This window comes from Physella acuta, unplaced genomic scaffold (assembly GCF_028476545.2).
Source record: "Physella acuta isolate Inbredline_101_S28 unplaced genomic scaffold, ASM2847654v3 ptg000377l, whole genome shotgun sequence".
NCBI lineage: Eukaryota > Metazoa > Mollusca > Gastropoda > Physidae > Physella > Physella acuta.
In genome coordinates, this window is record NW_026731896.1 from 53,350 (window position 1) to 70,886 (window position 17,537).

Genomic DNA, 17,537 nt, shown 5'->3' on the forward strand with positions numbered 1-17,537 from the left:
CAGAAAAATGTTAGTTAAAGGTAAAAGAAATAAACCTAAGCGATCGTCCTGAGACAAAGAGCCTCCCCCCCAACCCTACCCCCAGTCCCCCCCCCCCCCGTCCCCCATCTGGAGTTGGTACTTTATCTTGTTGCCCAAGTCCTTATTGATGTGCTCTTGGTGGGGGGGGGGATGTGGGTGGGGGAGAGGGAGTGTGTGCAATATGAGGCCTGTCTTGAAAACCTGACATTTGCAGGTATGTGTGTTGGGCACTACTCACCCAGGTATTTCTATGACGTATACAAGAAGCGTAAGCTACAGACTACGCCGCGCGCATCTACGTCATAACCAAAGCCTACGTCACTGACAGCAAATTAGCATTAGCGAAAGGTTACAAGCCTTAAAACTGTATAGCTACTTAACCGAAACGCATTAAGTCATGCCAGATAAACAGATCGGCACTCTAGCCAAAGTCAACGGTTGCTAAAAAAAAAAAAAAACACCTACAGACAGGGTTGCCAAAAAAACATGACGTCTAAGCTAGAACCTAAACCTGATGAACATAAAACCAAACAAACAAAAAAAAAAAGTAAAAGTACGCAAACAGGCAGGTGAAAACCTGGACAGCAAATGCGGCAAAAACCTGGCTCAAATTCACGCCTGCTCAAACGACAGCTCTTCTCAAGGCCACGGCTAACACTGGAACCAAAGCAAGGTGCACCAAGGAACAATGGCAGCTGTTTGACAGCGGAGGAAACGCGATGCTAGCTATTACGTAGACAAAGAATTCCGTGGGATCCAATCAATAAACCAATCACAGTCGGGACTGGGGACTTGGTAATCAGAGGAAGGATTAAAGACCCCACGTGATCAACTAATAAGCTGAGGGGTCAGGCTCAGGCAACGGCAGGACGTTTTAATTAGAAGAAAAAAAGATGTTACAAAACAAGGCTCAGTACCAGATTTGCAGGTGTTTGTGATTGTATTGTGTGATTACCTGTAGTGGCGTATCAAGGTTTTGTGATTGGTCTTATACAAATATTAGATGGCCCTAGATGACTGCATTATCAAACCGCTTCCTCTGGGTTTTTTTCTTGTCCATAGACACCCCTCTTGTCCACATACACCCCTCTAGTCCACAGAACCTCCTCTTGTCCACATACACCCCTCTAGTCCACATACACCCCTCTTGTCCACATACACCCCACACCCCTCTTGTTCACATACACCCCTCTTGTCTACAAACACCCCTCTAGTCCACATACACCCGTCTTGTCCACATACACCCCTCTTGTCCACATACACCCCTCTTGTCCACATACACCCCTCTTGTCCACATACACCCCTCTAGTCCACATACACCCGTCTTGTCCACATACACCCCTCTTGTCCACATACACCCCTCTTGTCCACATACACCCCTCTTGACCACTGACACCCCTCTTGACCACATACACCCCTCTTGACCACATACACCCCTCTTGTCCACATACACCCCTCTTGTCCACATACACCCCTCTTGTCCACATACACCCCTCTTGTCCACATACACCCCTCTTGTCCACATACACCCCTCTTGTCCACATACACCCCTCTTGTCCACATACACCCCTCTTGTCCACATACACCCCTCTTGTCCACATACACCCCTCTTGTCCACATACACCCCTCTTGACCACATACACCCCTCTTGTCCACATACACCCCTCTTGTCCACATACACCCCTCTTGTCCACATACACCCCTCTTGTCCACATATACCCCTCTTGTCCACATACACCCCTCTTGTCCACATACACCCCTCTAGTCCACATACACCCCTCTTGTCCACATACACCCCTCTTGTCCAAAGACACCCCTCTTGCTAACAACCCCCTTTCTTACATTCCAAACATGTCTTTTCTTGTTAGCTACCTGTCTTGTCACAACCCCCCTCCCCCACAATACACAATTAACTTATCCCCCATTAAAACCACTCATTAGCAAAAAAAAAAACCCTCCCCATTAAACACAGATCAAATTTAAACCATTGTAGAAGATCCCTGTTCAAGTATCGCTCTAAACCGCCGACAAACTTGACTTGAATACAATCACTGAACCGCGCATCGAACAAAACAAACTTGACTCTTTGAATACAACTATTGAACCACGCATCAAACAAAACAAGCCGGTCAAATAGATTTTATACTCCGTCACCCAATCAAAACCATTCTCTTAGGCCTCTTATCCAATAAAAAACACTGTATTATATATAGATCTCAGTAGAGTTCAATAAACGCTATTATATTTTTAAATTATAACACAAAAGCGTGGAGGGGGGAGGGGGAGGAGTTGAGGAGATAATTTAACAATTACACACCGACTGTATCCGGAATAAGAAGTTTTATTTAGTAGAAGGATACGGTCCAACTAATTAATATAAACACACGTCATTAAAAACACATCATTTAATTAGAACCTACTCGTGTGTCTTAAGTCGCTGTATGTTACCGGACATGTACAGCCTTGACGGGACTGTTTGATCGTTCAGGTTGGCCTAGATCCGGGTAGATGACTACACGGTTTAAGATAGGCGACACACAGATAACTACACACTTTAACACTAGATAACTACACACCTAAACACTAGATAACTACACACTTTAACACTAGATAGCTACGCAGATCTCAGGTTTGATATGGTTACACTAATAGACCAGGGGCTGAAGTGAGATAATTAAACGTCTTTAACATGGGCTCAAACATTGAATAATACAGTCTGGGCTACTTGACTTAATTGGTTTTAATTAGTTTTAATTAGTCTTAATTAGTCTTAAGCTTAAAACATGTTTCTTCCTTAGCTCTAGCTAAAAGTTTGGCGCCTCCTTTTGACTTAAAAAATCTGACTCAAATTTGAATTCCATATTTCACCGAGACGTTTGACTCAAATTTGATAAAACACACATGAATTGAAGCGAATTCTTTGATACATCTTCGCCACATTAATTATCTTTAACATTAATAAAATCTCTTCATTAAAAATACCTATATTAGACATTAACAAAAATATATTATAATATATATAATTCTGCAAGCGGAATATCAAGTCTTACAGTATTCGAGTCAAACAGCCCTGGACAAAAATACCAGACCAAAATGTCAACTCGCCCTAACATACCGGTGTTTCGCTGCCTAAGTCTACCCAGAAAAAAAGTACCACTGCTGTGACTATGATTACTTCTATCCGGGAAGTGGTTTTGATGGATTATACACCGCTTTGGGCTTGTCATGTCGCATCATGAATTTCTTTCAGGCATATAGTACACCTTTGGGGAGGGGGAAAATGGTAGGGGTGGGGTAATGGGGGGGGGGTGCACTGACGAACCTGTTTATTCAAGCGTTAAGTGATATTCATTGTTATCCTAATGAATGGGGTCGCGAATTAGCAGGCCCCCACTTGACGCACCCAGCGTTATATATCAAAACCCTTAGTCTGCGGTTACACGTAAAAATATAAAATGTTCTTTCTTGTTCTTTCTTGAACCCCAGTTTAAATGTGGAGTAATCCAAAATGTAGCCCTAGTTAACCCACATTTTTAATACCTATCCTAGAAATAGATTTCTTTTGGACTTGTATTTTTCCTCTAGACTCTAGACGGACGCATATAAATTATTTTTAAATTCCTTTTAATGGGACATCATGCTTCACCTGCATAGCGGTGGCTTAATTTATGTTGATTAATCATGTTAAGACAGATTATGCAAATGAGATGCTGATTTAATCTCGGGGAAAGCTAGGAGAAAAGGGGGCGTTAAAATTATGTCGGCCACTGACGGTCATCGTCGTGGCGTTAGCTAGAGCCCACTAATATGGCTGCAGTCAGATATGACTTTAGCTAGAGACAACTAATATGGCTGCAGTCAGGCATGACTTAAGCTAGAGCCCACTAATATCGCTGCAGCCATGTTTTCGCTAGCTAGCGCCCGAGTGGGGCGTGGGGTGACAGGACACCGCCATATATAAATCATGTGGATACTCTATACTGGAGTTTTACATTTTTAAAGCCACATTACAATCTTTTGCAAGATTGTCTTGTTCCAGCATACTATCTAAAACATAACATTCCAGCTAATTAGAGTTTTTAGACAGATTATTTATGTTGTTTTCTTTAATATCTATTTCATGAAGACTTACGTAGGATTAAGAAATCGAATATCCCCCCCCCCCCTTTTCACACTCATATATACAGAGAGAGAGGAAGGACACGGAAGCTTTATGAAATATGTTTTTTTTTTACTTTTTTTACACATAGCGAGACAAAGATTGGAAATTTACAAAGCTTCTACCCAGATTTTTTATCATATATATATATATATATATATATATATATATATATATATATATATATATATATATATATATATATATATATATATATATATATTGTTAATATAGTTGTAAGGGGTGGACTGGCCCGCCAGTCTACCGGGAAAATAATACCACATTGAAAACTTCAATCTGGGGTTGGGGGGGGGGGGGGTCGCTATTAAAATGCCCAAGACCTTTTGGACACAGCCAGTCCACCCTCATAGTAATAATTGGGGAAAAAAAGGTGCCCCCCCCCCCCTCATCCCCCAACCTTCCCGGAGAAAAATTTCTAATTTCTAAAAGAAACACTGATTGTAATTAAACCACCCCTTCATTCAACTGATAAATTATATTAACACCCCCCCTCGCACACACACATGCACCCCATCCGAGTGACGCCACTAAGCGCACGTAGTCCCATTAGATTTTGTCGCGTTATACTTCACAACGTCAAAAACCTGACACACTTACAAAAACAAGGTCCAAAGAATATTTCAAGGCCTTTAAAAATATGAAAAAAATAAAAACTTGTATAGGGTGATGAATGTGGCACATGTTCTGGATAGTAAACAGCCTTGAACTGGTAACAGAAGTTGGGTGCAGTCTCCTTAGGCACACTGCGCATGCGCAATAGACATGACGACACATTTTTCAGCGGAACAGGATATAAACTTAAGCAAAGGAGGGGGGGGGAGTGAATGGGAGGGGTGAAGAGATTTACTACGTGACTAGTTACTAGCAGAAAAAAAATAATTTTAAAAACTGTTTAAACTATTTTTAGCCACTGGTTTAAAAAACCGGAGCAAGTTACGCGGATCCTGGTGTGTCCAAACGGTTCTATTTGCCACCTGTGTTACGCTATACACGGATCATTTCACGGAGCTGACACGGGCGTTAAGGGGAGGATTCGGGTGGCTGGCGGGTACACGGTCAGTAATTACATCAACACTAATGAATGGAGAATCGAATCCCCAACATTGAACGTATACTAAAAACCGACATAAACCGTTAACAATATCTTAAGCCCGTGAACATGAACCAATTCTACATCTAACGTGTAGTCAGGGACAAAATTGGGAGGAGGGTTCTTTAAAACAACAGCTGATTGCTTTAAGAATTTCCACTCAGTTTTGCTTTGAAAACCAATGTTTTGACTTTTTCAACTTTGGTGCCAAGTTTCTTAGGGGCTGTGTGCCGAGTTTTTGGATTGTATACTAAGTTTAGGGCTGTATGGCAAGTTTGGAGCTTGAAGCCAAGTTTGGGTTTTATGCCAAGTTTAGGGCTTTATGCCAAGTTTAGGGCTTTATGCCAAGTTTGGGGCTATATGCCAAGTTTAGGGCTTTATGCCAAGTTTGGGGCTTTATGCCAAGTTTGGGTTTTATGCCAAGTTTGGGGCTTTATGCCAAGTTTAGGGCTTTATGCCAAGTTTAGGGCTTTATGCCAAGTTTGGGTTTTACGCCAAGTTTAGGGCTTTATGCCAAGTTTGGGGCTTTATGCCAAGTTTGGGGCTTTATGCCAAGTTTAGGGCTTTATGCCAAGTTTGGGGCTTTATGCCAAGTTTGGGGCTTTATGCCAAGTTTGGGGCTTTATGCCAAGTTGGGGGCTTTATGCCAAGTTGGGGGCTGTATGCCAAGTTAAGGAATGTGTGCCAAGTTAAGGGCTATGTGCCAAGTTTGGGGCTGTATGCCAAGTTTGGGGTTTAAGACTTGGAACTTTCCCAAGTTTATGTTTGACTCTAAATGTTTTGAGCAGATTATATTGATCGTCCCACCTCTTCCTCTGATTCCTCTTCGTGGAGAGATCTGATGGTGATGGTCAGCTTTTGACGAACGTCAAAGTAAACTACTACGTCACGGGAGTATTTGCCCGCCGTGACGAGTAAGGTCGGTACATAGACTAATGAGGTTGCCCCCCTCCTCAACCATCACAACAACCCCCCCCCCTCAAAAAAAATTACAAAAAATTCAACATCCAGAACATGGGCCAGCATAGAAAAAAAATCTATCTTAAGGGAAATGTTGCTGGCTTTGGAAGACTTACTGGACATCATATTATATATATATTATATTATATCATATCATATTACAACAGTTTTATATGTCAACAGCCACACCCTCATCACGTGACTCAATCCCTGGGTATGCGATTGGCTGGCACCGGACACGTGACCTACATTAATCAGGGTCAAAAGTTTATTGAGACAACATAACGCACTGTCAACCCTCCACCGTCCCTCCAATGTAAAAATGTCATTATGGTACCACCACAAGTCACATAATCTCCAAAAATGTGAATGCTAAATTTTATCCCTTCTAAAATTCAACAAAACCATGTAAAAAATAAAACAAGTACTTAAGTTACAAATTAATATCACACATCGTTTACCTGCTAATTATAGGCGGGGTTAACGCACCTGTAGAGAATTTTAAAAACAGCAACGTATCGAATTTTAAAATTTTTATTAAGTTACCCCCCCCCCCCCCCCACCACACACACTCACACACACGTATTGACAATTAAAACTGATCATGCTTAATGAAAAAATGGGGTGAAAGGTCAATAAATTGATCTCAATAAACTTCGCAAAATTGTTCACAATTTTTAGTTGAAGTCTGTGGTTGAAATAAGTGGGTTGAAATAAAATGTGTGTAACGTTTTAGATGGGGGGGGGGGGGAAGGGGGAGCATTGGGGGGAAGGGGGGAGCATATAATTCTAGCAGGGAAATCTGATTGACTTCGGCTAATCTGGATTACATCATGACGCAGTCGGATTTAAAAGGCGCAGATGTTGCTGGACAAATCCCACGGTGGGTGGTGGGCAAATCCCATGGTTGTCATGGTGGGTGGTTGGCAAGGTTTATGGTTGTCATGGTGGGTGGTTGGCAAGGTTTATGGTTGTCATGGTGGGTGGTTGGCTAGGTTTATGGTTGTCATGGTGTGTGGTTGACAAACCCATGCTTGTTATGGGTGGGGTGGGTGGACAAGTGCCATGGTTGTCATGGTGACAAGTGCCATGGTTGTCATGGTGACAAGTGCCATGGTTGTCATGGTGACAAGGTCCATGGTTGTCTTGGTGAGTGCAACCAACCTGAACCTCAATCAACAAGCTCTAGAACCAGAGGCTCTCATTATGTGGAAAGTGTTTACATTCGAACATTAATAAATGGTGCGATAGACCTACGCTATAAATAGCTACGTTCAAAGTGAAGACCAATACTCTAAAAAGTTTAGTCTTTGCATAGGAAAAAAAAATAAACATTAATTTTAAAAGTATTTGTTTTTAGTGAGAAGGGACGGGTACCCCAACGATTAAGAACCCCTGATTTAAACACCCCAACAGCGTACGTTTAGTGTGAAATAGTCGGCAACATTCGGTGTTGCTATTTGTCTGAAACTTGAGCTCCGCCTAGTCTCTTCGGCTAATTACAGTCCATTACTCACGCCCGGAGGGAGGGTGTGTGAGGGGGGAGATGGGGGGGGGGGGGGGGCAGGAATCTAACGCCAAATGCATTTATTTTGTCTCCATTTCCTAAAGCCCCCATCTAAGGGAAAGGCAATTACCTAACGGCTTGCTAGGACAACCTTTAATCTAACGATTTCGTTTTCATGGCCGCGGCCTCAATACTCACCCCCACCCCCTACCCCCCTCCACGTCCAGAGAGTTCCAGAAGAATCGATTGCGGAAAAATCTACAAAAAAAAAATCCGATGCCGATATATCGGAGACGCCCAGCGCTAAAAATAGACCAGTGACCAGCGCGTTTTAAATGTGACTGTGCTGCGTCGGGTCAAGGCCGGAGCCAAAATGGCGGACTCGGTTATCAGTTTCACGTAGCGTGTTAAGGGTCACACTTTGGACCATGAAACAGCAAGAACACACTCCACAGCTCTCCACACAAACTATCGCCCTCGATTGTGTCCGGTCGTTATCCCACTGAGTGTTATCGAAATTGCTTTAAGACAGTTGTTATCTATAACACTTCAAGACAAGATGGCTTCGATTCACTCAGTGTTTCTTTCAGGCAAATATAATTAAACTTTTACCAGTGTCCTTAGTCTTAACATTAGTCAAAGCCATAGACCAAACCTTACACCTAACCTTAGTCCAAGCCATAGACCAAACCTTACACCTAACCTTAGTCCAAGCCTTAGACCTAACCTTACACATAACCTTAGTCCAAGCCTTAGACCTAACCTTACACCTAACCTTAGTCTAAGCCTTAGACTAAACCTTACACCTAACCTTAGTCCTAACTTAAGTCCAAACACTACCCAATGTATTCGAGTACGACTAATCGATACCAACCGGAACTTGTATTTTCTGATTAGTTAACTAATTACACGTCTGATGAAATCGTGACCTGATTTAACTTGAACCGTCACACGTGATGGTATCAGAAGTGGCGGGATGGGTGTGAGATAACGTCGCACCCCGACATTTAAAAACAGGCCCTATCACATGGGGGTCCTTTCTCCCCGTGACCCCTCCATATCAGGGGTCTTTACTCCCCGTGACCCCTCCATATCAGGGGTCCTCTGCTGGCGGCAGATATCTTGCTTGCACCAGTGAGGATATCGCGCACTTCCCTCGTCTGCTTCCGTTTCTTCCGCTAGAGCGCGCGCGCATGTCACGCGGCTATCTCCACTCTCAAACGCAGACCGTATCAAGTCATATCGCGTCACAGCGACGTCTGGCATTAGATGTCACATGACAAGTAGCCGGTTATTTCGATGTCAAATGACATGTAATAAAAATGATTGACCACCGAACATGAAGATGTCCCTACGCCTCCCCTCCCCCGCCTCATCATAAAAAAAATCATTAGAAAAACAATGGTGGCTTCTAAAAACTGACTTTGACCAAAACGGAAAAAGATAAACAAGTTTTAGAGGCTAATGCGCATGCATCACCCATCTCCATCATTGGTCTTAGATAATAATGATGGTCTCTGAGATGGTAGCTTCACTAGGACTCGATCCTTGCATTTGTACTCGATTCTAAAATATGTACTCGATCTTTCGATGCCTACTCGATCCTAACATTTGAACTCGATTCTAAAATATGTACTCGATCATACGATGTGTACTAGATCCTAACATTTGTACTCGATTCTAAAATATGTCCTCGATCATACGATGTGTACTCGATCCTAACATTTGTACTCGATTCTAAAATATATACTCGATCATACAATGTGTACTCGATCCTAACATTTGTACTCGATTCTAAAATATGTACTCGATCATACGATGTGTACTCGATCCTAACATTTGTACTCGATTATAAAATATGTACTCGATCATACGATGTGTACTCGATCCTAACATTTTGTACTCGAGTCTAACACATGTTCTCCGATCCTAAGACTTGTAAGTTAACTTTCTAACAACACCGTATTGTTACTTGAACGAATTTTTATAAGAGTTCATTTAATAGAGGGCATTGTTCTATTTCATTTAACGGAAAATTTCTGCAATATGGAGGACTATGTCCTACTTACCTTAAGAGGAACAATTACCTGGAGGACTTAGGACTACTTAATTCCTTATTTAATTGACTAAAATTAACGTATTATTTTTAGATGAGACGCAAAGGATACTTTCTCATATAAAGCACAATGCCATATTTTTCTTTATAAGAAAATTAGGATCCAACGACTTTATTGATTGAAGACAAGACCTTAATTAAGTGACTATGTTCTACAGCATTATATAGGAATATGCCGAATGGGAGCGTACGAACGCTAACCCAAAAGTCTCGGGTTCTGATTTCGGGTTCAGCTCCGTAGGACTTCCCTGAGTCCACTCAGCTCTGATGGGTACCTAACTCACGTTAAAGGCGGCTGGGAAAATTGTGACTACATTATATCTTCATATGCAGGGGTCACAGAAACAAGTGAACTTAACTCCGCCTGCCCCATTGACAGTCAGATTTGAACGGTTAATTTAGTTTTTTTAATTATATTCGACTTCCTTCATTAGACCACAATTAATTGACTTAAGTCCTACATCGTTTAAAAAGGACAGTGTTCTACTTCATTAGAAGTAGGACTATATTCATTAGATGAGGGTCCAAACCTTAAAAAAGGTCCTACAGAATTAAAAAGGACAATGTCCTACTTACTTCAATAGACGGAGCACAATAATTATTAGATGGGGGTCTAAACCTTAACGAAGGTCCTACAGAATTAAAAAGGACAATGTCCTACTTACTTCATTAGAAGGAGGAGTATATTCATTAGATGGGGGACCAACCTTAACGAAGGTCCTACAGAATTAAAAAGGACAATGTCCTACTTACTTTATTGGTCTAAACCTTAACGAAGGTCCTAAAGAATTAAAAAGGACAATGTCCTACTTACTTCATTAGATGGAGGACTATATTCATTAGATGGGGGACCAAACCTTAACGAAGGTCCCACAGAATTAAAAAGGACAATGTCCTACTTACTTCAATAGACGGATCACTATAATTATTAGATAGGGGTCTAAACCTTAACGAAAGTCCCATAGAATTAAAAAGGACAATGTCCTACTTACTTCATTAGACGGAGGACTATCCACAGGGGTCAGAAAGTCATCTGACATGAGCAGATGACTGCTGCCAGACTCGCCTAGGCCCGAGTCTAACGTCAAGACTAGCTCCAGAATGATGGTGGGTGGGGCACGGCAGACAAACCTCAGCCACAAGACGGGACCTCAACCACACGGCGAGGTCTTCAAACCACACGGCGAAATCTTCAAACCACACGGCGATATCTTAAACCACACAGAGAAACTTGACGCTGTGGGGTCGAAACTTGGCAGGGATTATTCCACGTTTAGAGTTTTCTGAACAAAAGTAACGAAACTTGTTGCTTGGTTGTTTTTTTCTTGGTCTGTGTCAAGTTTTTTGTTTCTTCCTTGATGAATCTTGTCACTTGGTAAATTCTACATTTGGTTTATCTGAAAACAGACAAAAGGAAGGTAAATCAATATTGTTCCGAAGATGATTGAAGTAAACCTACAAGATCCATTGTTTTAGAGCCGAACAAGATCCATGCCTTGTTATATCGTGGTATCAACCTAAACTAGCCACTACATACTAACATCGCGACTGTCCATTTGATGGACACTTCATGTCACGCGGAGGCTACAATGACGTAACGACGTAATGGACAGCTCGCCTTGTACGATGACGTCAAGCAGGACACGGTTACTGGATCATGTGGTCAAGAATCCTGACCTGCTCGTGAATAATTAAGTCAGCTATCAACAGTCAGCTGGTCTTAAGTCAACTATCAACAGTCAGCTTGTCTAAAGTCAACTATCAACAGTCAGCTGATCTTAACGTAAGCACTAACAGCGAACTGGTCATGAGACAAAGATCAACAGCAAACTATTCATAAGTCGTCAAAACCAATAAGTTTCGAATCAAACTTCAGCAAATTTTGTTTTTCAGTGATGCTGCTAAGTCGAATACGTAACTATACAATATACATTACTGGATAACGTACACTAAGTTAAATCTCTTTCTTTAACAAAACCGGAAGTTAAAGTAAAAAAAAAAACTAGTCAGCTTCTAGTGGACAGAGGGTGAAAGGGCAATCAGACCAGTATCGATTTTCTCCAATACTTATATCGGGAGATATCTTCTAACTGCAGACGTTGACTAATTTCGTCTGAAGGAGACGGTCGCAGTGGACATTTTGTTTTGGCCGGGCAAACTTTGGTCTGATGAGTGGAAAGAAACTGTGGACATTTTGTTTTGGCCGGGCAAACTTTGGTCTGATGAGTGGAAGGAAACTGTGGACATTTTGTTTTGGCCGGGCAAACTTTGGTCTGATGAGTGGAAATATCGGCTTTCAGTCTACCCTCGTCCTATAGGTCAGGACTATTGCTCATGTCGAATGCTGCTGATTTTTTTCTAGTTTGCTTATTAAGTCATGTTGTGTGCTTATCTTAAAAACAGAAGCAGGCATCTCTAAGGCTTATATGCCATCTGTGCGTGTCGTAAGGGCACGCCAATACAGAATGAAATACTTTTTTTTAATACAATAGAGTTTCATGACTATTACAATTGCGCACCAAATGAACAATGACAATGCGCTTATAAAAGTGAGGAATAGTAGTAGGACACCCTACGAATTTTATAAAATTGTAATCAATTCATTAAAACTTTAGTCATCAAATAAAGTCAAATGTGAACTGAGAAAAAATTGTCATTGAGTCTTGACCCACATACTGAATTTCAGAGAAATTAGTCAGCTAGAAGTGCTCGAAATTTCGCTCGTCCGTTTCGATGTAGACAGACAGACATAACGAGGAAGCAAGGTAAATAAAAGCTTGGAACAAAATTCGATTTCTTTTTCTTTTGACAAAAAATTACAAAAATCGTCAACAATCTGAAACATGAATAGCTATTTACTCGCTCACAATGCGGTCTCATCAAGCACTAACGGTCATTTCCAAATAAAAGTGTCTGCCATTCATAAAATAGTGACCGTGCCTAATGTAACCACTGACTCCGTTGATAAGCGCAGGTCAAAGTAACAGATGAACTCTGTGTTATCTCTTCTATTGATGATTACATTTTTTTTTTAATTTAATTTTAAAAAAAAACAACTACTTTACTGTAATTTTAAGCCTTTAAAAAATGTTAGTACCACGTGGTGTTTGTGAATCAGAAAGATGAATTAAGAATTTTAAAAATCTTTTGGGCGAGTCCAAGCCCTACACAGCAGACGTCCAGCCGGGCTAAGCCAGACCAGCTGATATCTCCCGTGGCTAAAAACCCAGTTCTCCCCACAAGGCGAATTTTTATCTGGCCCATCTGAATCAATAAGGTCAAGGGTCACGTCCACCGCACGAGAAAAGTAAGCCAGTTTTCACGCGTGTCAATTGAAACACATTTGATGGACAACGACGCGAGTTGGTGTGTCGCCGGCCACGTCACAGGTAAATAAAGCGGAAACAAAAGAATCGATTTAGAATCGGGGTTTACCGGAAAGTCGTACATCCATGGTTGAATTGGATGCGCACAAAAATCTCGGAAAACTGGGGTCGTGATCATTACGTGGGCTCTTGTTGGGGTACGTCAGTGGGGCATATGGCTTAGTACGACAGTGGGGCATATGTCTAAGTACGTCAGTGGGGCATATGTCTTAGTACGTCAGTGGGGCATATGTCTTAGTACGTCAGTGGGGCATATGTCTTAGTACGACAGTGGGGCATATGTCTTAGTACGACAGTGGGGCATTTGATTCAGTACGTCATTGGGGCATATGGTTTAGTACTTCTCTGGGGCATATGCCTTAGTACGTCTGAAGGGCATATGTCTTAGTAAGTCTTAGGGGCATATGTCTTAGTACGACTGAGGGGCATATGCCTTAGTGGGTCGATCAACGTGTCCTAAAGTCCCACCAGGACTTATCACGCGGCGCACCAGGACAAAAGCTGACATGGCATGTCCTGTATCCGTGTCTGTACGGCTAATGTGACCGGCCAGCTTTACCGCACACCATATCCAATACCCCCCCCCCCCCCCCCCACACACACACCCAACTGGCACACCCCCCCCCCCTCTCCTCTACCCCCTGCTGTGCTAAACCACTAATCGCCTTTGTGCTGTACCTAGCCATATCAGCCATTGCAGATCGTGTCCAAAAGCGATCAATGCATGAAACGGCGACTTAATCTATTGAGAAATACCGTAACTGCACATAACGCTTGGGGCGGTTTGTCGATTTTTTTTCGCTTTCTGTATAGATCTATTTTTATACAGGGAGAGAGTGGCTCAATGGATAGACCACCCCCCCCCCCCTTATCACATAACTACACCATGTAGTAAATGCTAACGTATTTGATTATTATTTTTATGTCTATTTTGTTTCGAATTGACCAGTTGAAAGCTGCTAAGCAAAAATTATTTTTAAAAAAAACAATTTTAACTTCTTGCTAAACTTTATATTATTCTTAACAAATATTAACGCACCAAAATCTGTACCAGCGATAAAACTATACTTAATTTCAACGTATCTATTTAAAAACTTTGTGCTGAAAAAATATTTTTTAAACGCAGTTATCTACACACATAGTGCTAAAATTAAAATTATTTTCAACGCGGCTATTCACCCAACTATTTTGACTGGTGCCAAATACAAAAATTGTTTTCAAATTTATCCCACCTGTCTGTGTGTGTCAATTCAATTAGTTTTTCCACCGGAGCTCTGTGGATCGAATCGATTACCGGGACGTGACGAAACCTGGCTTTTCTACAAGATAACAAGACGCGGGGGTATCGATACCAGTAATTGAACGTGCCCTTATCTCGATATTCTGACACCAAATTGTGCGAATGAAGCACGTTACAACAACTGTCGCTGGTATTTTGTTTCGTTTATCCAAAAAGTTTATCTTTTTTTGTTTTCACAATTAACTACACATAAACGAAGACTTCACTTTTTTGGTACAAGGACCTTAGGGGTCCGACCTCATGAAGTAGAGTTTACTGAAGAATTTATTTTATAAACTGGAAGTAGAGTTTACTGAAGAATTTATTTTATAAAGTGGAAGTAGAGTTTACTGAAGAATTTATTTTATAAAGTGGAAGTAGAGTTTACTGAAGAATTTATTTTATAAAGTGGAAGTAGAGTTTACTGAAGAATTTATTTTATAAAGTGGAAGTAGAGTTTACTGAAGAATTTATTTTATAAAGTGGAAGTAGAGTTTACTGAAGAATTTATTTTATAAAGTGGAAGTAGAGTTTACTGAAGAATTTATTTTATAAAGTGGAGGTAGAGTTTACTGAAATATTTTTTATACAATAGCCAACAACAAGGAATCTGTCCCACTTAAAGATCACATTAGGACCCATCAGGATTCGAACCTTAGCCAGCTTGGCGAAACTTTGCTAGCAACACTCGACCACACGGCTACACTAACTCAAATCCACAAGCCTAACCCATTATGGGTTACATAAACAGAACACACTCTCCCAAAGAAATAAGGCAGGATTCTGAGTGCTTTCACTAAAATAGGATACAAATATTAATTTTACAAGGAGTTATATTCGCCTATATAAAAACACTCAACTACTCAGAATGTGTAAATAAAACTTTTTAAAAACCTACCAAAAAACTCTATATCCAACACCTATTTTCACAACAATCTTGAAAGTAAAACCACGAACGGTAACACCGTGTCCGTACAAAGCACCATTGACCATAACCACATTACTAAACAAGCTGACCACAGTAACAACCACCAACTTAACTGACGCGGATGTCCATATTTTCATGATAATCCCTGGCTAGGATTTCGTTCTGTATTCACGTGCTTAATGACCCGGATGTGGATTCCAAAACACTCCAAACGACAGTTTAACCTCATTAATATGCAGATAAATGGACCAAAGATTCATCAACGAGGGAATTTTTCTAATTACTATTTTTTAATTACTTTTTTAATTAGCGTCATCTTCATCAGTCCATATGGGGAATTCCAGGTGGCAGATAAAAAGTTAAAATACACAAGTAAAGAAAGTTGAAATATACGAGTAAAGAAAGTTGAAATATATTAAGTAAAGAAAGCTCAAATATATTAAGTAAAGAGAGTTGAAATATATTAAGAAAATATGCTAAGTAAAGAAATACCACACACTTATACCATACGCTTATACCACTCATTAATACCACACACCTATACCACACACCTATACAACACACCTATACCACACACCTATACTACACATTTCTACTATTTATATCTGACATAGACACATGCACCACCCATTCTATCACTCGTGATACTCTCAAACCAAACCATAAAACTTTATGTCAACATAGTGCAGCTTTTATTACACATGTATCTCCATATTGTCTTGCTATTTTTAGACCGAGTTAGGTTATACTTATGTAACAGGGGCGATCACGAGTTAAGATTAGATAACACCGGCAGACGATATAACCCGTCAATGGGTCACCGTGACCTAGACAACTCACCTAATGAGTTTCTGTTGTGGTTGACTAATTAATCGCGTTAATTGGATTGAAGATGTGAAACGGGTTTTTATTTTAATTTTAAACATGTAAAATTGAGTAACATTTTTGTTGTACGGTTAGTTATGTGTGAATGTGGAAGCAATTTTTTGGGGGTGGGGGGGATACCTGGACAATGGATCTATGTTTATCAGATGACCGCAAACTGAGATACAAGTCTCCATGATAATTACTTCGGTGGCGCGTAATTAGGTTTTCGAACTTTTGTCTATTTTATTATTCTTAGAACATTCCAATATCCGGGGAAAAAAAAAACGTTACTAAAAAATAAATCGGAATGGTGTGGGGGGGGGGGGGGGTGACGAAATTGAATTGGATGCCCAAATTGTTATTTCCCTTATTTCGAAACCTAGAGTTTGCAGGCTTGTGGCCCCTTACAGCCTACAATAGATGACGAAACTATCGTACACGCAATGCACACACACACACACGCAATGCACACACACACACACACACACGCACAGTAGGGTAGTTGTCAGTGCTATTGTATAAAAAATAGCCTCGCATAAATTATCCGTGTTGAAATATTTAGAACCCCACTCGCCGATTGATATACGAGTCGTTGACGTCACACAAGGGGAGGTAATTAACCCACACTGATTACTGCCCCTACTTATTCCCAAAAGTGACTCCAAGCGTACATGCACTACCATAATGTAAAACACGCGGCCAGCCAAATCTAATTTGTTACCGGCGATTAATTTAATTAGTTCCTCCGTTTATTCTGGAATTTAAGAAACCTTTAACAAATCTTTAATGTACCTGTTTACCATACCTGAGTAGTCTGTTGATTAACACAAAAACATCTCAGGACTAAATACCAGTGTTATCCTTCCATGTTTTTCTGTCATATACTTTGTTATTATGTCTTTCCAACTGTATGTATCTGCGCTAAGTGTTTAGATAGTCTGAAGCTTCAGTTCAGATCCAGGGCTCAGGTCTTTAGACTTCCCTGAGTCCACCCAGCTCTAATGAGTACCCGACTTACGTTAGGGAAAATAAAGACGGCGGACCATTCGCTAACCACACTATCTTTCTTATATTTAGGTCACAGAATCAGATAAACTCTACTTCAAATTCCCCACGGACCGCCACATTCGTAATAGAAACTTTATTTTTAACCATTTACAGAGATGCAGGCAGAAATTAAAAAAAAAAAAAAAAAACCAAAAC

The 17,537-nt window shown here is 40.8% G+C and overlaps 1 protein-coding gene across 5 annotated transcripts in view; it reads right to left on the reverse strand.

Moving 5' to 3' along the window:
- Positions 1 to 17,537, reverse strand: part of LOC131941928 (estrogen-related receptor gamma) — a 56,617-nt gene that overhangs the window by 20,639 nt on the left and 18,441 nt on the right. For 4 of the 5 annotated variants that reach the window (XM_059301542.1, XM_059301540.1, XM_059301545.1 and 1 more), the window contains exon 2: positions 10,867 to 11,271. In XM_059301542.1, coding sequence (XP_059157525.1) covers positions 10,867 to 10,914 — 48 coding nt within the window. In that variant the 5' untranslated portion in view covers positions 10,915 to 11,271. Of the gene's footprint in view, positions 1 to 10,866; positions 11,272 to 15,437; positions 15,534 to 17,537 lie in introns of those variants that run through there. The other variant, XM_059301544.1, reaches the window with a different exon arrangement.